This window comes from Notamacropus eugenii, chromosome 1 (assembly GCF_028372415.1).
Source record: "Notamacropus eugenii isolate mMacEug1 chromosome 1, mMacEug1.pri_v2, whole genome shotgun sequence".
Taxonomy (NCBI): Eukaryota; Metazoa; Chordata; class Mammalia; order Diprotodontia; family Macropodidae; genus Notamacropus; species Notamacropus eugenii.
In genome coordinates this window covers 145,664,507-145,690,847 of record NC_092872.1, presented here as the reverse complement: position 1 = coordinate 145,690,847, position 26,341 = coordinate 145,664,507, and the positions used below count along the sequence as shown (strand labels likewise).

The following is a 26,341-nucleotide window of genomic DNA, read 5'->3' as shown; positions in this document are numbered from 1 at the left end:
CCCAGAGCCAGCTGGCTACACGACTCCATCGCAGACCCCAAGTACTTATATGGATCAGGCTTGTAGGAGAAATAGACTGGGTCTTGGTATTGAATATACCAGCACCTGCTGTATCCATCACCAGGATCGCTGGCATAAGAATGGTGATCCCTGAATCTTGACTTACCCTGAAGCCCTGGATCTCACGGTGATTGGTTGGTATTATGTCTGCTTTGCCACAGGCCTTCTGTCCTTTGTCTCCAGTCACCTTCTCTGGGGTTCCATACAAGTTCAAGCCATGAGCTTCAATAATCTTGGGACTGAAAGCCTGAGCATCCTCCTCAGCAGCAAGGTCGTAACGATCTTCTTTCTTTATCAGGAGACCACTCCCAACCAAGAACTTCTGGGTAGAGTGGGAGAAAATACCACAGGTGCTTTGCTGATCACTCCTTTACCTGGACCTCCTGTGTAATTATCTGCACTTATGGGAGAGGTACCAAGTAGGTTAGGTACCCCTCCTGGTTCAATCCAGTCGGGACTGTAGCTTACAATCTACACTGCAATTGATAGACTCAGCGTGGACCTGAAGTCTCCCATTGGCCACAATGGAGCACAGTCCATACTGTCACAGTCAAGATGACTGGGGATATCTGTCTGTGCTCCCATGGAGCACAACACAGAAGCTCAAGTGATCTCAGTCCTGCTTCTTAGCCTCAGCACCAGTTGCATGGTTCTCCCTGGACAAAGCACAGTTTCTCCTTCATCTACCAATTCTGAGGCCAGGGATCTGACGATTGGCTGAATCAGATACCATCCCTGCATAGCCAAGGACACTGTCTTCTTCTGCTCTTGTAAGTTCATCTGGTCTTACTCCCTGCACAGTGAACATGAGCTCAACTGCCCCAAGGCCTGATGCCAAAAGACTCATCTTCAGCACTAAAATCAAAGACGTTGGCCCTGTCCCTCCTGTGGTCACTCTCAGCCCTGAGTTCCCAAATACGTTATCAGAGAAAAGCACCAATGCCCCATTGACCACCCACCACTTGTACTGAAGATCCACTCTTCTCAAAGACTAATCCTGGAGGTTCATTGGTCAGCACTGGCTCAATTTTTGTGGGGACTGATGCCCATAGTGTTCCACATGCAGAGAGAGGGGAGCTCAGAGCTTCCTCTGACCACGTTAACCAGAGAGACCACAAAGAGCACCATTCCAAGCAGGGCTCAACACAGAAGTTGAAGTGAACTCAGCCATTGCTCCTCCTGCAGTTCCAGAAGACTCTCCAAAAATTCTGAAGCCATTCTGACCAGCAGAGTCATAAGCCCTTCCTCCACGTGGCAGGGGGCATGGGGAACCCCAGTGACTGCTGTCCATATTGTTATCAGGTTCAAGTGTGGCTGCTGTGTCCCAGACTCATCCACTTGAAATTCAGAGTTCATTAATTATCATCAAAGCCCCGTGGGAGAGTGACCCAGAAGGTCCATTGTCTTCTCTTGCAATCGAGGCCAATAACAGAGTGACCCAAACAGATTAGACTCTGATATCAGGGCTGCAGGAGAGCCAGGTTTCCAACGGTGCCATCTCAGGGACAGAGCCCAGCAAGATCTATCCCAGCTTAATTTCTCCTTCAGAAACACCGTGACATGACACTAGTCCTGAGAGGGGAACATGCACTGAGCAAGCACTGTCCACTGAGCCAACTGAGCAGTTGCTTGAGACAGGAGCCAGGGCTGCTCCTTTTCTTTCCAAAACGCATTCTAAAGTCACTGTATCGGCACCACAGACAAGTAACCAAGGAACTGAAATCAAAGCATATCTACCCTGGTTGTTATAGGGACCCTAAGAGTAGGCACTGGCTGTAGCAGGACCTTTACGTCTCCAGTATCAAAGATCACAACTTCTCTCAGCATGGATATGCCAAAGGTGTGAAACTGAGCTCCTCAGGCAGCCAGCTGTCAAGGAATTTTCATTCTAATGGGGGAGACAACATATAGAAAGGAGTGGTCCCCAGTGAAAGACAACTGAGTTATGTATCTTGCAGGAATGGTCCGTGGGGGACCAAGAGAGTATATGGACACAAGATATTCGAGAAGAATGGCAGTGAGGATTTGGTCACAGTTCCAGATCTGGAGAGGATCTAGGGGATGAAATGAAGCATGACTTTGGATTTCATGAAAAAATAGATCAGGAGAGTCATTCACCAATGGGGACCATGGAAGTCCAGGGGAGACTTTCTAGGGACTAAGCATGAATCCTGCAAGAAGAGTCTTTGGTATGATCATTGGCGCAGTAATAAAGCTCAAGGAGAAATGGCCAGAGTGTAGGTTCAAGGCCTTAACAGGGCTTGTGAAAGGCCTTTAGAGGATGAAGTGCCCATGATGTGTATTGGAGAGGAAAATGGGATCCTGGAGACTGGGTATTATCCAAAGGAAAAAAGAATCGCACTGAGAGGAAATGAGTATCCCTGCCAAAAGAAGACCAACCCTGCCCACATGCTAACCACCTCTTGTGCTCATAGCATTCTCCTCCAGGAATACAGTTGGTGGCTCAGTGGGTCTGCTGTGACAAGCAGCTCAAGAGAGTCTACCACCATCCTGAGGACTAGCTTCACAGTGACAAATTCTGTTTCAGAGACTGGAAGAGAGGCTTGATCAAGGAAACCCCTCTAGGCTCAGCGACCATTTGGTATCCATCTTCTCTTTGTGGGGATGATCACAAATTGGTTCAAATCTGAGACACCCAGAGGAACTCTGTTTTCCCATAGAAACATCAGTTCCACCTGAGACCCTCTGGAGTGACCATGGTTATTCCCATAAACCTGCCCTGCTCCTTGACTCCAGCAGATCCCACAGTCTGCCAAGGATCTTGTGAGCCATGAAAGACCACGCCAGTGGCATGGCATACTCAGGCAGGACCAGAGGCGGGTTCAGCTGCCTTGTCCTTCACTCCTCCAAGCACCATCCCAGCAGATGGTGGAGGGGACGCAAGCCCTTTCTTGATGTCTACACAAAGGCCAACAGAAGGTCAAAAGTTGTACAGCACCTACCCAGAGAACACAGACACTTTTGCAAGCACTAAGAGAAAACAGATGCGCTTTGCAAACACAGGGATAAGACTCTGGCCTGAGGGAACCCTCCCTACTTGTCTGTTCTGCCTGACTGAAGGACCCAGCTACTCACATTCCTTCAGCCTCTTGGGAATCATGGCCATGCCTGGAGCTCAGAGAAGCTCAACTACATCATCCAGCCTAGAGCCCAGAGACAGCATAGTCACCACAGTCCCTGAGGGGTCGTACTGTTGCTCCAAAGACTGAATTCAGAAGCAGGTACAGTGAAGTGTTAGAGAGTATTTTGGCCTCAGCTATCAACCCAGCGTGGGGGACCAGCAGACCAGGTGACCCTGCAATCTCAGATACCAGCACCCTCATCTCAGGGAAGTTTCATCAAGTCCTGTGGAAGGGTGCAGCCCAGAGCCAGCTGTCTATAGGACATCCTTCACCCTCGGTAATACAAAGTCCAGAAGACCAGGCCTGGAGGAGAAATAGACTCATCCATGGTAATAACTACACCAGCATTTGCTGTCTCCATCACCAGTATCTGTGGGTTTTTCTCCAACAAGAAGAGGTGACCCCTGGTCCTCATGTTTAGCTCAGGTCACAATTGCCATCATCACTAGGCCAGATACCCCCCTTCATGGCCAAGGGCGCTCTCCTTCCAGTCTAATAGCTTGTTCTGAGGTGAGCTATATAAGCTGGAGCACATGAGCTCAGCTTTCTCCTATATGTGTTAAACCGAAATCTGACTCTCAGCACCCAAATCACATACACTGTCTTTCTTTTCCTTACACTCCCTATTAGCCCTGAGCTCCTACATAGAGTGGCAGAGAGCAGCAGAGATGTTCCACTGACCAATTTCTTTCCCAAGGCCCCAGTGTTGTCAGTGAGCATTCCCGGAGGCTCATCGATCATCTCTGCTACCTTTGTTCCCCTAGAGAAAATCGTTAGTGCGATCCTGCTTAGAGGCCTAGAGAAAACCTCCGAGCTATCTCTAAGCACCTTAGTCATCGAGGCCAGTATGTTTCAATCATCAAGGTGACTAGAGACATCTCTGCAGGTCCTCCACGATACAGCACCCAAACTGAAGTGACACCTTCACTTTCTCCTAGTGTTAACTTAGGAGAGATTGTAGCAAGTTGTGGGGTTCAGACTGCCAGAGAGAATAGCTCTTCATCTAGGTGGCCCACAGGGACCAAGGGAGGGTGAATCCGGTACAGATCTGGCTGCTGTGACCCAGGTTGAACTATCTGAGTCTCCAAGTCTATTGCTCACTCAGATTTTACAGGACAGTAGCCCAGAATCTTTATTGTCTCTGAAGGTGAGCCCATAATAGAATGTCCTCTGAGCCCAGCGCTAAAGGAGACCCAGGCATCCCTGGGCACAATTTCAAGCACAGAAGACTTAACTTATCCCCTGTGTTAGAAAGCCCTAGGACCACACTCATCCTGACTCTGCTCTAACGAAGCCCTCTAGCAACGGAAATCAGTGGGGAACAGGCACTGGCTCAGCTGCCTCTGTTTCCACAAAGCTGCCTGTAGTCACTGCCTCAGCAGCAGGGCTAGGGACCCAAGGATCTTCTGGGAGTCTAAGTACAGGTACCCTGAAGCCCACCATTGCTCTGGCAGTTGGGTGTTGCTGTCACTTTAAGGTTTCCTTATCGATGACTAGAATGTTTATGTAAACAGGGTCATAGTGACTTGCCTAGCAACAGCTCCTCAAAAGGGGATAAATCAGCTCTACCAGCCCCATTGTTTTACCACTTTGTTTGGACTTTCCTTGCACTCACCACCTCCTTACCTCCTACAAGTACCCACTCCTATACCACAACCCAAGAACCCAGCTATTCTACTTTTGTGTCTACAAGTAAGTAGACTTCTTTAAACCTCACAGTAAGGTACAGTGATAAGACTTTGGAAAATATGTTTGGATCACCAAATGAGAATTGTGTCTGGCTTAATCACGAAGATGATACTCCTGCTGCTGCTGCACATGATATAGTTAGTATTTTAGGGTTCACAGAGTTCCGTCTAGATATTTTTTAAATTTAGTTCTACAGGGAATTTTAACCATCTCCCCATTTCATAGATGAGGAAACTGAAAGGGACATTGATCAAGTGACCCTTCCTGGTTTGACCCATTGTTGTAAGTATCTGCAGCTGTATGTGAACTCAGATGTTCCTGATTCCTAATCCAGCACTCTCTACCCTTGCCATAAGAATTTCCTTGTGTAGGCATTTCTCTCTTGGCACCTCTGTTTTGGGGCTTTTTTGACTTGAGTGGTGTGACACTCTGTTCACTCCCTTGTCAAATCTAGCGGTCCTTGTGGTAAGTTCATTTTCCTCTTTTTTTTTTTTTTTTTTTTGGTGAAATGCTGACATTTCCAATTGCAAACAGCAAAGTAAAATTTGAGAGTTTCTAAAAGAAACGTGTAGGGACAACATACTTTTCACAGTCTCTCACGAACCTCATCTTACTGATCTGTGGATCCATCCATTTTCTTTACCATTCTTTCTTAAATTTTGAGTTCCAAATCCTCTCCCTAGTTTCGGTCTGTCCCCCATGCATTGAGAGGGCCAGGGATATGGTTCCTGTTATATATGTTAAAGTTATGCAAAGCACATTTCTGTATTAGCCATTTTACAAAAAAGCAAGAAAAATGTAGCAGGCCTCAATATGTACCAGAGTTCATCAGTTGTCCCTTTGAAATTAGAGAGAATTTTTCATTATAGTTCCTTTGCAGTTATGTTGGATGATTTTATTCATCAGTTTAATTTAGTCTCTCTCTCTCTCTCTCTGTCTCTCTCTCTCTCTCTCTCTGTCTCTCTGTCTCTCGCTCTCGTTCTCGCTCTGTCTGTCTGTCTCTCTCTCTTTCTGTCTCTCTATGTCTTTCTCTCCCCTCTGTCAGAATTAATAGCCTTCCAATGCAGCAAGAAGCAGTGAGTATTCAGTGTTGTAATTTCTCTATGGACCCATGACTTGGCAAAGTAAACTGTTGATCCTCTTCCCCATCCTATTTTCCTCTATACTCTTGAAGGAGAAGGGAAAGTGGTGGCCCAGTGATGACCTGTGGTCTCTCAGTAGTTTAGTCCTCAATTTCCATGGGATAGTTAAGGACCTAGCCTCGCACTGTCCCTTTTGCCACATACCACACTAAAACATTATCTTCTCCTGACATTCATATAGGTTGACCAGGGTGGTTTTCATCCTTAATTTTCCCCCCATCATTTCCCATCTGCATTGACAGCGAGATTCTTTTCCATCTCTCTTCCTCAGTTCCTCCCATACTAATTCCATGTGTCTGTGCTCTGTGCCCTATATAGTGTGAAGTGAAGCGTTTCTTTGGGAAACTGACTGTAAGCAGAGGAGGTGGGAGTTGCAGAAGAAGGTGGTAGTGGAGGGAGGGGTTAGGGAGGTCCTATCACAGATGCATAATTGGAGTCAAGATGGCCAGTTTTCTTTCCAGTAAAGTATAGATGAACTTCACTTGGGTATCCTTTTTGGAGTTGATGGATGGCAACATGTTCCATTGAATAGGGCGTTTGTCTACAAGTCGTGAATACCTAGTTTCAAGTCTCACCTCTGTCACTGTGTATGGGAACGTGGCCACTACAGTGAATCCTCCCTGGGCCTCAAGTTCGTCACCTGCAAGATGCAGGGATTAGAAGGTCCATTCCAAGTCTAAATCTGTAATCCTTTGATCCTATGTATCCAAGACTCAATTTCTCTTCTCCCCAAAACAGACACTCGCCTTATGGAGTGTTTCACACTCGATTTTACGATTACCAATCTCCTCTGCAAGGCAGACATGGAACAGTCAGGCTCCAGGCAGTTCAGCGCCACTGAGAACATCCTACAGAGTCTGGTGAGAATCTTCCCTTCCTGTCCTGCCTTCCTCCTCTCTGGACCTGCAGCCCCATATGTCCAGGGGCTCCCTCAATCTCTGTCTTGCTTTTCAGGTCGGAGCAATATTTGAAAAGAGCTGCATTGCCTTCCATTTCTCTGGTTGCAAGCTGAAGTCATTAAGGTAAGGACACTGAGGGAGATGGGCCCAGGTTGTCAGGGAAACAGATGATGCCTGGTGCAGTTCTTCCTTTTTGTTGGGTCTATGGTCACTTTTTGGACAACACCAGGAAGACTACTGCCAGTACCAGAGGCTGTCCCACCACGATTTGCTTCAAGAAGCTTTGGGTTGCTTCCCAGCAGCAGCGCTAGGTAGCTATTCTCAAGACAAAACAGGCCCTGACCTCAAGGAGTTGGCATTGTGGTGGCGCTGAGGGGATACAATGTGTGACCTAAATACATGGTGAGTTGAGGAGAGAGAGGACACTGACAACTGAGAGGATTCAGGGAAGGTTTTCTATTGGTGGTATCATAGCTGCGTTCCTTGAAGGGGAGACTAAGGAGTCCAAGAGCATCTTGAAGAGGGAGTGCAATCCAGGCATGGGAGACATCTTATGCAAAAGCACCATGCAACATCTGAGTTCAAGGTACAGCTGGTAGGCCAGTCTTCTGCAAGTGCCAAGTGAGCAGTATGTACATCGCTCTGGAACACAGGACTGAAGAAGGCAAATCGAGAAGGATTTTAAAGGTCAGGTGGAGGAGTTTTTAATTCACATTAGAGGCAATAAGGAGCCACTAGACATTTGGGTTGTAGGAGAGTGACATAGTGAGAGATGTGTCTTAGGGAGATTATTTTGGCAGGCATGGGAAAGATGGATGGATAGAAGAGAGGAGGAGTCGGTGATGAATTGGGAGGGTAGGAGGCACTGCAAGCAAAGAGAGGAAGTGGGAGGTTATTGGAAGCTTCCAGGTCAGGGTTGTTGATATGGGCCTTTGTGTGAACAAATGTGAAAGATACTAAAGGAAATCAAGGAGCCAATAAACTGGTTATGGGAGCTGAGGTAGAGGGAAGAAATTGTAACAGAGACAGAGATTTGAAACCTGGTGATTGGTAAGATGGTGGTGGCTTTCACAAAATTACGGAAGTCTGGAAGAGGGACAGGCTTATGGAGGGGGCAGTGGAAATGGAAGAGATACCAAGTTCCATCTTGGTTATATTGGGTTTTGAGATACCACCAGGACACAGAGGTGGAAAGAATGACTTCCCCTTAGTTCACCTAAAGGCCAGTTTAGCACATATCAAAAGTGAATTTTACCCAGAGCAATGCACACGTACATGCGCACACACACACACACAAACACACGAGACAAATGGCTAAAGTCTATGGGCATACAATTTTCAAGTTGTACGTAGTCAGTCAGAAAAGTATCCATGGATGGTAACAGTCAGAAGAGATGTAATTTAAACCATATGGAAGGATCGAGTCAAGGTAATGAAAATGGCAGAAATAACTAAATGACACTCAAATTTGTGGAGAAAGGGGAATACCTGTTCTCTGATATTTCAGTTGTGAAACTGCAGAATATTTTTGGAGCACAGATCACCCATTCATAGTAAAAGTAGGAGAAACGATCAGATTCTTCACATGGATAGCAAATAAAACTGTTCTATAGAACATCAGCCAAGCAGCTTGCACATGCTCATAAGGACTAGGTTCCTTGGCCCATCTTCCTATTATATTATGTTTTAGAAAGGAGTTCCAAGAATTCATATGAAGATTAGGAATGGTCCTGTCTGGTGAAATTCGACAAGTCATCCTGGTGGAAGAAGGGATAAGCGTTAGTGTGGAAAGTAGCTGCTGTGTCCTACCTCCTGGAAGCAGTGGAGCTACATATGCTCAAGCTGTGTCCCCCAGGTCTCACCTGTCTCTACTATGCCCCTGCCTTCCATTTCTCCCATAAGGGGCTAGAGATTTCGTCAGTTATGCCTTGCAATAAGAGTTAGCTGAGTTTTAGCTTAGGGATAATATAATGGGCCTCATTTTCACATGGTCCTTTTCTCTGCTATTTTATGCACTTTGTATAAGAAAATTGCCTTTAATTCCAATGACTTGTAATAGCTAATATCCCACTCCATTCAGGAATTTCCTCACATTCAGGGATTTGACTCTGCTTTCATTGGAGTTTTCTGTATTTCCCCTAGTGCCTGGCCTATTTATATTTGGAACAAAATCAAGGTAGACAAAAGAGTTAGGTAGCAGAATTAATCAGAGCTCCATAACTCTTTATACTGTATAGGCAGATAAAAAAAGAGTAGACCTTTAGGAAGGCACGTTCAATCCTTGCAACTTTTGGTTAGAATTCTCTGTTCTGAGGTCTGTACAGGAACTCAGTGACCTACCTTGAGATTTCCCTTCTCTAACAGAATCTCTTCTTTCACTTCCCTTATTTGCCTCTCATTGCTGTGTCGCCTTTTCCCCCCACCTCAACTTATTAACGTCTGCACATGGCTACAGACGCTATCTCCCTACTTTTTCTTGTTCTGTCTGTCTCTCTGTCTGTCACTCCCTTTCTCTCCCTTTCACTTCTCCCCATTTCCCTTTCCCCCTCTCCCTGTCCCTTTTGCTACCTCACTTCCCCATTCTCTGCCCTTTCATTTTCCTAGGCTCCTTCTCTTTTTCTAACTCTTTCTCTCCTTCTCCCCTTCTCTCCTTCTTTTCCTTCCTCCTCCTCTTCTCCTCCTCCTCCTCTCATTCACTCTTTCTCTTTCTCTCATTTCCCTCTCCTCCTCCACTTTCCTCTCTTACTCTCTTCCCTTCCTCTCACATTCTGCCTCCTGTTCTTTCACTCTTCTTTCTATATTTCCCCTCTTCCTCCCCTCCCCATCTTTTACTCTGTCTTTCCATTTCCTTTCTCTGTCTCAGCCACAGCCCCTCTACCTCTTGGTCACATGTTGCCTCTCCCGCTCAACGATTACAAGAGTCCAATTATGTTCACACCTGTGAGGGAATGGTATTCCCTCTGAACTACAAAGTTCTGTGTGCCATCCAGTTCTCAGCACTGTAGTAGATGAGGAAGAATAAGAATCTCCCACAAATGAACTTCTGAAGACCCAGAAGGTGAAACAGTTCCACAGAGGCAGCAAAATGGCAATTGTTCAAAGAGCTGGAAGTGGATGCACAAGGAGCTAACCAACTAGCTTGGATAATTAAGAAGTTACTTACAAAATATGTGAGTGTTGAAAGATGGTCCACAGAGGAGTGAACAGGAAGATTATAACAATATCAGAGTCTTGCAGAAGTTGTGTCTGGAGTGCTAGTGCTGCTCATCTTGATTCCATTATATCCATTATATTCCAGAGGTTGCCTGTTTTAGTGGGTAGCGAGTAGGCCCCAAGAGTCAAGAAGACCTGGGCTCAAGTCCCCTCTCTTGACACCAGGTGATTGTGTGAGCCTGGGCAAATCATCAAATTTCCCCAGGCAACCATCTGAGTATATGTTGCAGGGAAGGTGCTGACAGGCCTTACTCAAGAAAGGTCTATGCCTTTCCCTACCCTCAACCCCTTAAATCAATAAAGTGATAGTTCTACCAAACACTTCTTTTACAATCAAGAATTATTCTAAAATAAACCTGAAATAATTTGCGGCGCATTGATGGTCCCTTCTCACTGCACCTAACTTTGGCATGCCCATGAGAAGCCAGATATTTGACAGTCCTTACCAATGTGTCCTTCAACAGGTCTGTGAAGAAAGGCACTGGCGTGCATCTACTTTGTGCCTATTGGAATGTCCCCACCATTCCAGTCCTGGACGAAAGGAGGATGTACCATGATTTTCGCAGTCAGACATGCAAAATTACAAGACTGGGTCCCTACACCCTCGACAGGAAAAGCCTGTACATCAATGGTGAGCAGTAATTCTGTCCAGGACATATAGTTCTTTAACCTCCATGCTTGGCCCCACTCCTCTTAAGCACTCACCTGTCAAAGCAATCTTCCGTTCCTTGGAGGATCCAGCTTTGCCTGGAGGGCACCTACTTACTGAAAGTACTTTCCTCTGATGCGCTCAGAGTCTGAGGGGTAGCCAAGGCCCCACAGGACCCTAGATGGGCAAAGGGACTTCTGACCTGGGAACTACTTTCTGAAATGCTTCCTCTTAGCTGATGACCCATATGTTTTCAATTGCTTTGCTTTCAGATGCTCTCTCATGTTGCTCTTTCACACTTTCTCAAAATCTCTTGGTCCTTCCAAACATGGCTGTTTTCTCTGTCTCTCTCTCTCTCACTCTGTAGGTTACAACTATAGGGTGTCCCTGTTCTCCTGCGTAAGCTGTTGTGAGTATTCTTATCCTAGTATCAAAGAGAGAACACCCCTTGTCCTTACCGACCCTGTTCTCCCAGCATATTAGGAAGGCAAGAATGGACCACGAGTGTACTAGTGAGAGGAAGGCATAATGTCCCCCTCCTTCTCAGGAAGCAGTCTTCACCGCTTGACTCAGTACCCTATCCAAATGAAGTCTCTTTTCCTTGTTTGTCACAGTCCCTTCCCCTCCTTGTCACATGGACATTGGGTCCACAGTGTTCATTCATGATATTTCTCTTCAGTTCCAGTAACATCCAGGAGGCCAAATCCAAGTTCAGTTTGCACAGGTAAGGTCTGCTTCCACCTTTGATCCCTTCTCTGGAAGCTTTTGCTTTCATTTGGCTAGGAGACTGAGAGAGAGGGGATTTTAGGATCTTAGGCTGTCCTGGCAGGAGAATTCCAGGTCATCTAGTCTAGTCTGAGTTCTGCCATCATTTTGAGTTGAGGACACTGAAGCCCAGAGCCATGTAGATAGCAAGGGGGACAGGCAGGATGGGAACCCATGTCTCCTTTCTCCAAATACAATATTATTCTGTTGCCTTGTGTGAGCAGAAGAATAGTTTTATGGCTCAAGGTTTCCTAAAGGATTCATTCATTTATTCAGGTTGCTGAGTTTTCCTTGCACGAAAGAATAGGACATTTTCAGGTCAGTGTCCTTAAAGATGAGGGTGATTGTTTTCATGATGATTTTCTTAGAAAACATGCCTCCACATATTCAGTATTTGGCAGTTGTTAGAAGTGTGGAAAAGAAAAAACACAACAAAATATGAGTTTGCAAATACATTGAAGTATCAAAGAAGCAAAGCTCGGTGGTAGAACCATGGAGAACCATTCTGCTGCTTCTGAAGATAGAGATGTAATGGCTTATGTATGTAGCCTCCAGAGACAGTCATCATTATCATCATCTATCATGTATATAGTGCTTTCACAAGGCACTTTACAGACACTACATCACTGGGATGAATAGTTCCCAAGCCCACACGTGGGCATTTCAATCCTCCTTCATAGTAACCTTGCTTCATCATGATGCTGACAGATGGGAGAGGCTGAACCAAGTTTGGAGGGTTACAGGTTGCCTCAGGGATGCGGTGAATAGGGCCAGGTTACTGACTTTTCCTCCCAAGTACATTGCAATGGGGTGTCCCTGACTGTGCTGAATGACGCACATTGAGCATTTCAGACATCTCTCACTCTCTTTCTTGTAGCTCCGGACTGCAGATTTGAGTTCTTCACCCTCAAGTTCACCATCACCAACTTGATCTATACATGTGAAATGGGCCAGGTGGGCTCAAGTCAATTCTATGGCACAGAGAGTGTCCTCAAGTTCCTGGTGAGACATGACTCCTTCCGTTCCGCTTGGCCCAGCTGCTTTCCTCGTCCTTTGGTATAGAGGCTTGATCTTGAAATCCGACTGTCTCCTTTCACTTCCAGCTCAGGTGCTTGATGGCCAAAACCAGCATTGCTTCTGTTTATTGCGGCTGCAGACTAACCTCGCTCAGGTGAGATCCCTGGGAGTCACTGGCCTCATGAATCACGGTACCCAGTTGGTGCCCTTCAGAAAGGAGATTTCTCCAACCCGCTGTGTTGTGGGTCCAGGTCGATTTTCCAGTTCCTCATTGAATCGATCCACGTCTCCTTGCCACATCATCTCAGGGAGGTGAATCAGACTTGGAAAATTGGCAGTTCCCCACAAAAGTCTCCCTTTTCAGTCTCTTCTACTTCAGGGTTTACCTCAGCCTTCTCAGGGGTGCTGTTCCTACTTGCAAAATTCTTATCAGACTTATCAGTCCCATTTTGGGCTTCTGATGCCCATTTTTGTCTCCTTTCCCAGGCCTTGGAAAGAAGCAACAGGAACTGGAGTTGGTGTCACTTGTGCATGTTGGAGAGATGCAGACAGCCCCATCCTGCAGAAAGAACAACTTTATTGGGAGCTGAGAAATCACACCTGCAATATGACGAAACTGGGGTCCTACATGCTGGATGAGAGAAGTCTTTTTCTCGATGGTGAGTACAGAGCTTTGCACTTAGTAAGTCGTTGTTAAATGCTTTTTCATTCACCCATTCATTCATTCATTCATCTAGCCATGCATCCGTGTATCCATTCATTCATCTTCCCATGGCTAGTAGCCCAGGTCTGCAAATGAAGCTCTGTAATTTCGTTCCTTATTTCAAGGGATTGGTGCATGTGTTCCAATTCACACTCTCTCACTTTCGAGGGTCAGATTTCTTTCTCTTCCTTTGCCAGGTTCTAGGGAAGCTACAACCTGACCCAGACTCCTTTCATGCTTCTTCTTGGAAAGGTGTGGGTTCTCTGAGATGTATTAAGCCAGTACACAGCTAGCGACTAATCTGTCAATGAGCTCTTTGGAGGGGAGGCAATTTCTCTGCTGCCTGAAGTACAACCAATCCCTGACATGGATCTTCTTCCCTTTCAGAAGAGCACAAGCTGGGGCAGCTGGGTGGTGCAGTGCGGAGAGAAACAGTGCAGCAATCAGGACGAGCTGACTTCAAATCTCACGTCAGACACTTGACACTCACTAGCTGTGTGACCTTGGTCAAGTCACTTAACCCCAATGACCTCATCCTGGGTCATCTCCAGTCATCCTGATGAATATCTGGTCACTGGATTCAGACGGCTCTGGAGGAGAAGTGAGGCTGGTGAAAACTTTCCTCACAACGTGATTCTTTCTTTCTTTCTCTCTCCAGATGACAATTATCTGACCTTGGACTCCACCAAAAACTGTAAGTCTACAGTACATCAACATCTCCAGCCTTCTAAGGTCCCTATTGGGAAGGAAACAGCTCATTCACTCTACCCCTCAGCCCCAGCACTGTGTTCAGGCCTAGATAGAGAGGAACAGGGAAGGAAGGGTGGGTGTGTGCATAGAAATCTCTTGCTGGATCTTTCCTGTTTCTGCTTCTAGCACCATTATTCTCTTGATTCCTTAAGATTTAGTTCTGGGCCTCAGTTCACCTTGGGCTGACCAAGCTTAGGAGTGAGTTGACCACAAAACCTCACCTCAGTCATGGAGATGAATTCCTCAAGGTTCCCAGAGGCCTCTAATATCCTTCTCAAAATACTCTCATGGTGCTATGTTCTAGCGGGTTCCCCTGAGATTGCAGGATAGAATAGAGGGAGCATTCCAAAGCTGGAGTGAGGAGGTTTTGTTTCAAATCCTGATCCCAGTATGCTTTGTCACCCTTCACAAATCACTTACACTCTCTGAACCTCAGTTTCTTTAGCTGTCCAAGGAGAGTCATAGTGCTTGCTGTGGCTCCAGGTTGTGAGGAAGGGGCTTTGTCAATCTTAACTTGCCACAGAACTCTTGGTGGTGCTGCTGGTTGTCATTACTGTTCTCATTTGTCATATTCCCCAAGGCGCACCCCTTGGCTCTTCATTATTCTAAGTACGAAACTCGTTTGGAACGCTCTTTGAAAGACATCGGAGCTTTAATTTCCTCTCTGTCCTAAAGATCTGAAAAGTGTCCCTTGTTTTCCCGTGAATTCGAATTGTACAACACAAAGTTCATCTGTCCATTTTCACTTGATCACGTTAGTGCTGCCCAAAGCAGTATTTCCAGTTTGTACTCTGACTCATTTCTTCCGTATCCACTAATTGCCCTGTCATTGATTTGACTGCTGTATCCTTTACCTAGGCATCCACCTAAGAAGCCATCTCTGATTCTTCGATCTGCTTCTCCTCTACCCAATCAGTCACATGGATTCTTCTGAAAAATTTCATCTAAGATCTAGTCCTTCCCCATCGCCACTAACAACATGTAGTAGTCTGGGTTCTCAGAGTTGGACTCCTGGATTGCTGCATCAACTTGGAACATAGCTTTTCTGCCTCTAAGCTTTTCCTCCTTCCAACCCATTTAACATGTACTCCAATATTTCAATACTTACAAGTGTTTTCTTAACATTTCCCACGGGTAACAAACATTATTCCAAATGATGGAAGAACAAAGAAAAAGGGAAAATAATCCCTACCCTTAACAAGCTTACAATGGGTGAGTCATCAGGAGCAACATGCTGCAGCCTAATAATCTCTGACATATATCTTTCCATTGTGGTACACCTGCAGTTGTGTCCTCCCCAAATTGTGTTGTTCCATGGCAGCGTTACTCTTGTAAAGGAATGGCCTTTTGTTCATGGACTAGATTGGCAGCATTCAAAGTATTACATAACTGCCCAGAAGCCAGCTAGCCAGCTCCTTCTTCCTATTTGCTGCAGCATACAAGCCAGTCACCATATGATATAAATAGAATCTATTTCTTGAACCGGAGCTTTTACCCCGATATGCTGCAGAATTGAACAAACCAAACACAACACCTAACCTGGGCAATGGGTCACTCAAAGGACTCAAAGCTGTCCTGATGCTCAAGATACTTTTTCGATAAGAATCTTTTGAAAAAACCCTGGCTCCCGAACCATCATCCAAGGCTGATTGTCTGCTGCTTGCTCAGTGAAATGTAGCTACTTAGTGACCATTTCTGTGCAGGATAATGGGTGTAGCTCTTTGTTAGGCTAGACCTCAGCCACCGAGCAACCTGTTAATGAGTTAATGAGTCAGATCCACAGTTATACCTAGTTGGCACAGCAAACAACTTTCAGGTCAAGTTGTTCGTTTTTGGAAATCTTTCGCTTGCTGCATAATGGCAGTTCCTCCACTACCACCTGATATTTGAATGATTTTCCCAGTAAGTTTCATTCAGCTCCTATCTTACCATAGCTGTATGGCCATTTATACTTCTGGGATTGACTTTGAAAGATTGGAAGACACAAGGAGGAGCTGGGCACATTTTGCCAGCTCTCCTACAGTTTCAGTCAAATTGCTGCTCTTCCTACATCACAATGTCTCATGCTCACCATATCCAGCTGAAGCCTTTTGCACTGGCTTTGCAGAATTTTCTTTGTCAGGCCCATCTATGTATCTAATGTAGTCAACGCCACTTTCCCAAAGTCAGACTTATCTCCCCTAATTGCTTTTTGTAGACTTGAGTCAGTCTATTCCCCTACCTTGGCTGTGGCTTTCTTTTCCTCAAATTAAGCGGTTGGAGTAGATAAGCAAGGAAATGCGGTTCCTTCCAGCGCTTATAGGTTATGAATCTTTATTGCCCTCTGAATAGTTCATGCTTGGTTCTGAGCTTGGAGGGTGTAAGAAGTTCTGTTAGGAGTGCTACGACCACATCATATCCAAACTTTGAATTTACTTCTGCGTACATCCTAGGCCACATTACGATGTCAACGATGCATATTGTATCCTTTCTACGTATTAGTTTTAGGTCTATGCCTGAGGATCAGAGGGGCCAAGTGACTTGCCAATGTTCACCAAGCTAATAAGTTTTGGAGGTAAAACCAGGTCTTCCTGACTTCAAAGCCAGTCACTGAGCCAGTACGACTACTCCTTTACTCCACGCACTCTTAAGAGGCACGAGACAAATATGCCTCCAGTTGAAAACCTGGGCTTCTCTCTCCCTCCCTCTTATAGCCATGGAACCCAGCCTGAAGTGTTTCACCCTGAAGCTGACCATCACCAGCCTCCGGTATTTGGCAGACATGAGCTGTCCGAACTCAATCCAATTCAATATCGTAGACACCATGATGCAGCATCTGGTGAGACTGCCTGCTTCCAGCCACCCTGCCGAGCTGCCCTAATATCTTGAACATCCACCTGACATACTCACCATTTGTTTCTCTTTGTTTCTTTTTTGACCAGATTGGCCACTCATTCAAAAACACCACCTTTGGTTCCCTGTACTCTGCATGCAAAGTGACTGAACTCAGGTAAGGCTGCCAAGCTGGGGACTTGCAAGTGAGTCTCCTGGGAGAGAGCTCTACGTTTGAAGCACAGACTTCAAAGCTTCACTGTACATTGACTCACACATTCTGTTTCCTCTAGTTTCATGCTAGCCCTGTCAAAAGGAATCTCTTCTCCTTTCTCTCCCCGTCCTTTAGAAGACATATATTTTAGGATTTCTATCTAGAGCCAGTTCTACACCTCACATGCATCAATCCATTCAGCGAAATGCATGTAGTATCAGCGAGATTCTGTGAACAGTGGCAGGCACTGGGGTCAGAAAAGCAAAACAAAAACAAATGTCTTCCTCTCCCCCAATAAAACCACCAAACAATCTTTTTCCTCAACGAGCTTACATTCATTTGGGGGAGTCACTATAATCTGATCACAATTTTGGCTATGCCTGGAGTTCTTTCTTGCTTCTATTACCCCCAATTCCATTGGATTCAGAAGAGCTGAATTCAAATTCCAGCTTTAATGCCAGTGTCTTTGAACATGGATGAGTAACGTGACTTACCTTTTCTGAATTTCTCCATCTGTAGAACACAGAAGAGAGTACTCATACCATATTCTTGATAAAGTTGCTTGAAGGGAGCGCTTTGCAATGTCACTACAGAAATGACAATTATCATTACTGTTTTCCTCATTGAAAAATAATCATAAAAAATTGTGTCCCTACCACTCTTTCTCAGTTTATCCAGAGTATCTGTTTTCCTAGGCCTGTGAAGAAAGGATCACAGACAGCTGTAGATGCCATCTGCACGTGTCTCCCATTTGCCAGCAGCACTCATCTAGATGCCAAGCAGATTTTCCACGAGCTGAGCAACCAAACTCGTGGTATCCGGCTACTGGGCCACTACTCCCTCGACAAAGATAGTCTCTACATCAATGGTAAGCAGTCTCATGGAAGGAAGTCTTAACATCTATCTCTGCCTCTGTCTCTTCTCTTCCTCCTCTCTTTTAATCTGAACGTTCGCCTTTCCTTCTGACGCTTCTGCTATGAACAAGGTTCTAATCTCATGCAGCAATTCAGAAGAGAGAAAGACAGACTCTAGAGACCTTACCTGTTCCTCTACGGAGACCTTTCCTCTGAGTTTGTGAGTTTCTTGACATCTGACGGAAACTATACAGAGCATTCCTTGGTCCTGTCTTCTTCAACCTTTTTCTCAATGGCTTAGAGAGATACGTAGATGGAAACCAATTATTGATACCGTGAGACTAGGCGAGAAAGGGTCATTGATGTGTTGCGTAGAACCAGAATCCAGAAAGCTGAGACAATGTGACAAATTTGACCAGGTAACTTTTAATAGAAATAAATGCAAAATTCTACGTGAGGATAGAACAGGGAAAACATTATGTCCTTTAACAATTTCTGGGAAGATGCTGCTGGAGCTCTTGTTGAGCTACAGTCAGCAGTTTAATGTGCCAACGAGAGACTCTCTGGCCCTGTGAGTCTATGTGGAAAGAATTCTAGTGTCTTGGACTAATTTGTTTGTAGTCCTAGTTTTTGGGTTTGTTAATTGAATATTTTATTTTCTTCACCTACTCCATGTAAAGAAGCATGTTTCCCATTTGTTTTGGTTTTTGTTTTTTACAAAAGTTCCAGATTTTCTCTCACTCTCTTCCCCCTATTCTCATTGGGAAGGCAAGCAATATTGATATAGCTTTATCGAAATCTTCCGTGCCCCAGAAGAAAACAGAGAGGAAGGGAAGAAGAGATGGAAGGGTATGAGAGAAGGGAGGGCAGATTGTGGGAAGGGGCAATCAGAAAGCACGCTGTCTTTGGGTGTTCAGAAGGGAGGGATGGGGGGAATAATTGGAATTCAAAATGTTGTGGAAGTCAATGTTAAGAAGCAAAAGTAAAGTGATTAATTATTGGAAAAAAATAATAACTAGTGGAAGAAGGAAATGGATAAGCAATCCATTTTGTTTGCCAAGAAAACATCCGGATGGGATGATGAAGAGTCTCACAAAATTGAAAACTGACTGAACAGTAATTGTTATCATTGTGCCTCTGACAGCAATGTGAGGTGACTAGAGAAAGATGGTTAGCATTGTATTTTTTTGGAATTTTCCCACAGCACCAACTAGCTCAATAAAGGCATGTTGAATTCATTTGAACAGTGGCAGAAAGGATTCAAAATTAGGATTATTCTTTGAAGTTTTTGAGAAGAGAGAACCTTCTCTCTCCAAGAAAAAAAGAGAAGACATTGTTCAGATCTTACCCTTGGACACTTACTAGCTGGGTGACCTTGAAGAAATCCTTGTCATAATGAAAATGACCTTCTAATAATGATAATAACAATAGCATTTCTATAACACTGACAATGTTGGGTCATTTGGTCCTCTCAATAGTCCTGTGAGGTAGGTTCTACCATAGTTCTAATTTTCCATATGAGGAAACTGAGACTGAATGAGGTTAAACCAAAGAAGCAAGGGCCTGAGGGAGGAATCCGACTCAGTGTCCCTGACACCAAGTCCATCAACAATCCAATCCTTTAGCATCTCAGAGCTTCAGTTTCTTCATCTGGAGAAGGAAGGGTGTGCATTGGAAAGCCTATGACGACCCTTTCTATTCTTTATGTGTGATCCTAAGCTTTCCATCAAGCCAGGAGTGGAAGGAGAGGAGCTACCATTTCCACTTTCCTATACACCAAAGGAGAAAGAATGCCTTATTTCAGGCACTTACTTATGCTTTGTCTTATTCTCATTCCTCACAAGCTGCAAGCTTCCCATTCCTATCTCGTCCTGGTGTGATAGGGTTCTCCTCCAAGAAGCAGCTTTTTCTCATAAGTGATCAGGTGCAGCAGAGCTGATCCACTTTACCTGTGTTATTCAGTATGAGAATTCCTTTCTGTTCTTTTCTGCCATGATGTATTCATGACCCTCATTGTCAACCTTTTTGTTTCCAGGTTATAATGAACCTGGTCCAGATCTACCCAGTGTTGGTAAGTATGTGGGCACTCTCATCTCATAATCTTGAGCCATCTGGGAGCACTGAACCTTACTCCTTTCTTGACCCCTAAAGTTGGAGGCCAGTGCCTTTGCCATGCCCAAGTCCCTGACCCTGGAGGCCATTTTCAGGTGATATGAGAAAGGAATCCAAGATATAGAGTTAGCATGTTTCCGTAAATCATGGGAAACAAAGACCTCCTGTCACTGGAGGTCTTCAAATGTCAGCTAAAGGACAAGTTCTCAGGGATACTGGAGTGTGCATGTGTTCTTCAATTAGATTTCCTCTCAGCATGATTTTAGTTCTGATATAATAGGATTTGGTGAAACTGTGAAGAAAAGACTGAAATGTAGGGAAGGCACTCAAGATCCTTTGAGTCTCCCTTGCCATGCAAAAATGGCTTCCTGTTTCATCACTCGCCCTTCCTTGGCTCGAAACTGGGTGGAGATGACTTGTTAAGCTGTCTTCACCATCAGTCAATGATGCACCAAACATTGCTTAACTTCCATCTATGTATCAATCTCTGAACTCGGTGCTCAGAGTAGAGGGTGAAAAAATGTGGGAATCTTTGTTCGGAAGGGGGTTTACATTCTGTTGTGGGGGAATCCAGAGCCTCTGTCTGAGATAGCATGGTGAAAACTTAGCAAAGCATCCCCACGAGATGGTCAAGGGGATTAACAGTGGACCTCACCTCTTTTAGAGAGATATTCTAAAGGAGAACTCATAATGGTATTTAGGAAGTATTCCGAAGTGTCACTGGAGCTCATAGTGTCACCAGCTCGGCACCTTAGCCATGGCCTTATGAAAGATTACTTCTGTAATAGCCCAGGCAGCACAGGCAACTAGAAATACCCATCCACCTTCAATCATGTAGTGATTTGTCAAACACTTATTTGACATCTCCTACAGGGGGAACCCGGAATTAATAACCCCATGACAATTGAGTTGATCTGAAAGAGTTTTAAGACACAATAGTTTCTGTCACGTTTCAGTGTCAGTATTTCTTTCTTTTTTGACACCTTTTGGCGTCAAACCCCATTCTGTCATCATTTGTGACTCTCAAGGCATCTTTAGGGCCTGCAGCCCGCGCAGGTAGAAAATCAGCAAGATTAGGATGCTAGGTGATGTCCACTGGGTCCCCCATGGAAGCTGCTTAAAGAATGTGATTAGGAAAATGAAAATGGCCACGATCCTTAAAAATCACCTCCTTCCAAATGAGCGAATCAGAATCTGAGACTTGGTGCATCATCTTGGGTGGGGGACAGTGACCTTGGTATGTTGGATATTGCAAGGCTCTCCCCTCATTAATCCTCACATACACCGAAGAAAGAAGGATATGAATTTCTGGCAGTTGATTTAACAGCTTCTCAAGAAATACTCCCATAGTTCTAGGAAATGAGTCCATGTTTCCCATTCAAAACCTAAAAGAAGTGAAGACCTGGACCATTCTAAACAAGAAGCGCACAGCTTGACAAGTTTGTCAGGAGAAGCCCATTTTTCAAATATCTGTTTCCACTGCTTTAACTCCTCCCCAAAGCATTCTGTGACTACATCCAGGTGTTCACTTTTCTCCCACATCCACTATGAAATTGTCCACAGTGTCTTTATCAGTGATTTCCACTCTTCATGATTTTTCCTCAGTTCCTGTGAGAACCAGTTACCCTGCAGACACCTCTCTGACTCCATCACAATCCTCCACTTCCTCAGGTAAAAAGAATGCGGCTGATAGGCATTCCCAGGAGTATCATTGTGTGCATAACTAGAAAAGGGGAAGAACAACTGTGGGGACATAGGCAAGGAAAAGAGAGGAAGTGGTTAGGGATTCCTTGATGTGAATGTCAGTGGGCCATGGAGTATGAGATTGCCCTTCAGGAAAGCGTAAGACAGTACAAGACATGCCCAGGATTCAGGGCTGGATCTTTTGTTTCCTTCCTCTGTAACAGCCGGTGACAACATGACATTTTTACCCATCCGCTTTACCATCACGAACTTACGCTACATGGAAGGCATGGATGACCATAGCTCTGGCATTTTCAATAACATCCAGAGAATGCTTCGTCGCGTGGTGAGATTTCACAGGCCTTGTCCAGACCCATTCCTGCATAGCAAGCTTCTCCACCGTGGGGGCTGAAAATCTGGTTATTCATTCCCCTTCTTATTTCCTTCACAGTTCAAACCCTTGTTCGGGGAAAGCAGCATTGCTTCCTCCTATGATGGATGCCAAGTGGTGGCCCTGAGGTGAGACCTGAGAAGAAGTTGTCAGGCCCACACATCATCTCCCATGATGCCCCCAGTTTCATGGCTAACGTGCAGGGTGGGTGGACAACAGAAGCACTGTCTCCATGGACGGTCCATTTCCTCCTTTTTCAAATCTGAGCAGGATTTCCTACCCATTCTCTTCCTTCCAGAGTCCTTAGGAAAGTGATTCCCCTTGTGTGTCGTGATTGGGAATAAATGCTGGCTTGTGGAAATACATTTCTCAAGTGGGAGTTGTGTGGCTGCACAGGCAAACTCCCCACACAAGGAATGGGCATGTTTCCACCATCAAGGATTCCGTATCAGCCTTTGTGATGGCAGGAAATCTCAGCTGAACTGTCCCCACTGTCTCCTAGAAGTAATTTTCTCAGCATCGAAACTCAGGAACCTCAGCATTTGTTTCCTTCCACAGATCTCTCAAGGGTGGCTCAAAAACTGGAGTGGAAGTTGTGTGCAACTTTCGAGGGGGGCCGACCAATCCCTCCTTAGACAAATACAAGGCATATTGGGAGCTGAGCAAACAGACTGAGGGTATCAGCAGACTGGGCCCCTACATTGTGGAAAAGGAAAGTTTCTACCTTGATGGTGAGATTCCTCACTGGCACAACCATTGATCTCTTTCCCTCCAGCATAAGCTTTGTAATGAGACCATAGTCCCAACATTCCTATCTTTTCCCTTGATTCCCCACTTAGATTCAGGCCATCTCTCCCACCCCAGCCCCACCCCAGCAGCTCATGTTCTCACTCTTCCCTTGTTCATCCACTTGCACTCAATCAGCCGTACCCATGTCTATTTCCTGGTTACCTTAAGCCATTCTTTCTCTTTGTCTGACTTTTTTCATTTGCTGCCCACTCTTGAACTCTGCTTTTGATCCTGTTATATGTAATGTTTTTAGCCATCAATCGTGTAGAATCGTAGATGGCAGAAAATAGACAAAGGACAGACAAGTAGAAGTGTTGGGTGGTCAATAATAGAAGGCAGAAAATAAACTCCACAAAAATGAGAAAGGTGCATCACATCTAAGAACCTGACATTTAACCAACGTAAGGCCAAAATATGGATGCAGAGTTACCCAGTAATCTGGCTGACCAGAGGGTGATGGGGACATGAGCAGAAAGGATTCATGTTGCGAAGACACCAATTAGATTTCATGAAGGTAAATCTAGAGACTGTAAAGAGGAAGATGCTAGTTCCCTTATCATCTGGCCTTATCAGCCCTTGATGATAGTAATCTGTTGTGATCTGAGGATCCAGCCTTCAGAAAGAACATATATAGACAGAAAATGGCCATGATGGGAAATTGAAATGATGTGATAAGAAGATTGCTTCAAGGAACTTGAGGTATTTAGTCAGATGAAAGAGGTATAAAGATTGTCTTCAAACATTCCAGTACCTCTCTTGGGGCATATTATATAAGATGCTTCTACTTGGCCTCAGCAGAATGTTAAGGAAGGCGTGAAAATTCCTGCGTCAAAATACTCATGTGAGTATTGATACTCACATGAAAGCAAATTGTTCTCATTGATTAATGCAGTGGACACCCATTCACAGAAGGTTTCCATGCTTAGGCTAAATCACATTTTGCTGGGAGTGGAACGGAATGAGTACATCTACAGGAAGCTTGGACCACAAGGAATGAAAAAGCTTTTGAAGTGGTACCTTTTGTCTATAAGCGTTCTTCCATGCTCTTAGAGATGAACGGGTTAGACAGTAGGGGGCTTGAATTCCTACCGAGTTTCTGCAAGCCAGGAAAAGGCAAAAATGAAAGGGATCAGGGCTCTTGGATCCATCTAAATCTCAGAAGATTGAAGGGTCCTTCTTACTTCTATCCTCATGTAAGAACTTCATGGAACAGATTACGGAAGGGCCCTGAAGAATTGCACTCTCCTCCCTTAAGGATATAACAGGAGAACTCAGACTCTGCCGTTCACGTCATGGCTAAGGTTCAGGGTGCACAAACAGGAAAGGCCATTCCCCATATCCAGCGTCCATGTCCTCCATTTACAAATCTGAAGATGTTTTCATTCCCAGTCTCTTTCTTCGTGTCCTCAGGAATGCCATTCCTCTTCTCTTTCATGATTTGGCACAAATGAAATGTTGACAGCTCTTGCTCTCATCTTTGGGTCTCTCCCATTTCCTCTTCCTTCATTTCTGATCTTCCCTTCATTATATCTTATTTTGCTTTACAGGTTGTAATGAACACCATCCCTTACAGCTCTTCACCAGTAAGTGTCTTGATATCCAAATCAACTTGCAGTCTTCTGTTCCTTCCACTGAAGTTAACTCTGTAGGCTTTACCAAGAAATTCTCCACACCATAGTAAATTTCCCAGCAATAGAAATCATTGTGAACACTCAAGATGTTAAGAATGCATTAGAAGAGGGTTAGATGGTCTCTGAGGGCTTTCCCTGAAGAAAATGTCCCAGGTTGTATAGAAATGGGCTCTCCATCCTTCTGGACCTTTGTGATCCAGAGACACTCTTTCATTTTCTGGGATTCTAGGTCTCTCTCTGAGGTTGCATGGTGATACCTTAGCAAGGCATGCGCATGGAATGGTCAGGGGAATTAGCAGGGTAAATCAACTCTTTCAGAGAGATTTTCTGAGGGAAAGTCATGATGGTGTCCATTGTACCACTGAATACCTCTTTTTCTTGGAGTGTCATCAGCAGGACCCATTAGACATGTCCTTATAAAAGGCTCCTCCTGTGTGGCCCCAGGCAGCTAAGTCAACCTGAAGTGCCTGTCCAGATTCACTCATTTATTGATACTTTCTTCATTCCTTCATTTTTCAAACACTTATTATGTATCCCCTACATGTGCAACTCTGAGTTAATAACCATATACCAATTGGAATGATCACAAAGAGTTATAGGACACAGTGGTGTTGGGCAGTATGCAATGTCAGTACTACTTCTTCATTTTTACAGCAGTTCCTGATCCCAATGCATCATCAGTCCCAACTTTCAAGGAACCCTCAGGTCCTCCATCCTCCAGAGGTAGAAAATCAGCAACATTAGGCGACTATCCATTAGATCCCACATGGAAGCTATGTAGAGAATATGATTGTGATAAGAAAGTTAAGAACCTTGCGTTAAATATGAAGAATCACCTCATTCTAAGAAAACCCTTCCAAACAAAGATAAAGCAGTACCTGAAACACAGGGTATAACATCTTGTGTGAGGGAGGGTGACCCTCAAAGACCTCCTCCCAAACACATGTGCACATATACCCACACAGAAGACAGGACATAAATTTCCTGCTGTGGAGTGAATGACTAAGTACATATACATATATATACATATATATATACATATATTTATATGTATATATATACACACACACACATGTGTATATCATTTACATCTTTATATATATAACATACATATATATTTATAGATAAAGATAGATATATTTATATATATTTATATCTATATCTATGTATATATCTATATATATGTATATATACATGTGATTTGTTTCCACATGGGCATCCATGTATCTAAGCAATTAGCTACCATTCATGAATCAGTCAATATGTCACTCTGTCCTCCTTGGAATGTTTTGACAGCTTGATGCACTGCCACAAATTCAGCATATTGACCCCTTCCACCTATGCAAGGACTTTCCAATATCCACCTAGTACTTGGCTTAGAGGCTACCGCTTTCCAGTGTATTCTGAGGCCCTAATATTCTGCTGCACCATCAGTAAACTATTCCTTTCCCTTTTCTTCAGTTAATCCTTCTAATCCCTCATTCCATTTTGCCAAGGGTTATACCAACTTTTGCTATGGTTCGGAGGGTATATCCTTTCCCTTAGTGGGTATGTTTGCTATTCATTCATAGAGGGTTGATTTAAATGTGTTTTGAACATAGCATTTCCAATGACTTGTCCAATTCTTTGAGAAGCTGGTGTAATCATTACCCAGGTCTTGAATCCATTTGCCAGCATTAATGTTACCCCATGAGTCAAAGTCAGTTGTCCAGTCTCTACCAAAGCCCAACAGGCAGCTAACTACTGCTTTTCAAAAGGGGTGTATTGAATGCCAGATGAAAGGAGTTTCCTAGACAAAAATCCAAAGGGCACATTTCAGACAGGTT

General features: G+C 44.6%; 1 protein-coding gene across 1 annotated transcript; it reads left to right on the top strand.

The window, feature by feature from the left end:
- Positions 1–3,252: 3,252 nt before the first annotated feature.
- LOC140520994 (mucin-16-like) lies at positions 3,253–25,466 on the top strand. Its single transcript, XM_072635512.1, has 20 exons — positions 3,253–3,532; positions 6,773–6,894; positions 6,989–7,056; positions 10,611–10,777; positions 11,163–11,204; positions 11,475–11,519; positions 12,438–12,562; positions 12,664–12,731; positions 13,064–13,236; positions 13,939–13,974; positions 16,724–16,848; positions 16,952–17,019; positions 17,751–17,923; positions 19,945–19,980; positions 21,627–21,692; positions 21,929–22,050; positions 22,156–22,223; positions 22,654–22,826; positions 24,432–24,467; positions 25,170–25,466. The coding sequence occupies exons 2-20, from the start codon at positions 6,784–6,786 to the stop codon at positions 25,409–25,411; spliced, it is 1,944 nt and encodes a 647-aa protein (XP_072491613.1). The 5' UTR covers positions 3,253–3,532; positions 6,773–6,783; the 3' UTR covers positions 25,412–25,466.
- The last annotated feature ends 875 nt before the right edge of the window (positions 25,467–26,341 follow it).

Bases quoted from the DNA above. Each gene is read 5' to 3' on its own strand.
- LOC140520994 (XM_072635512.1), top strand. From the start codon at position 6,784: ATGGAGTGTTTCACACTCGATTTTACGATTACCAATCTCCTCTGCAAG. The intron at 6,895-6,988 runs GTGAGAATCTTC...CTTGCTTTTCAG, and splicing joins AGAACATCCTACAGAGTCTG to GTCGGAGCAATATTTGAAAA. The intron at 19,981-21,626 runs GTAAGTATGTGG...ATTTTTCCTCAG, and splicing joins TCCAGATCTACCCAGTGTTG to TTCCTGTGAGAACCAGTTAC.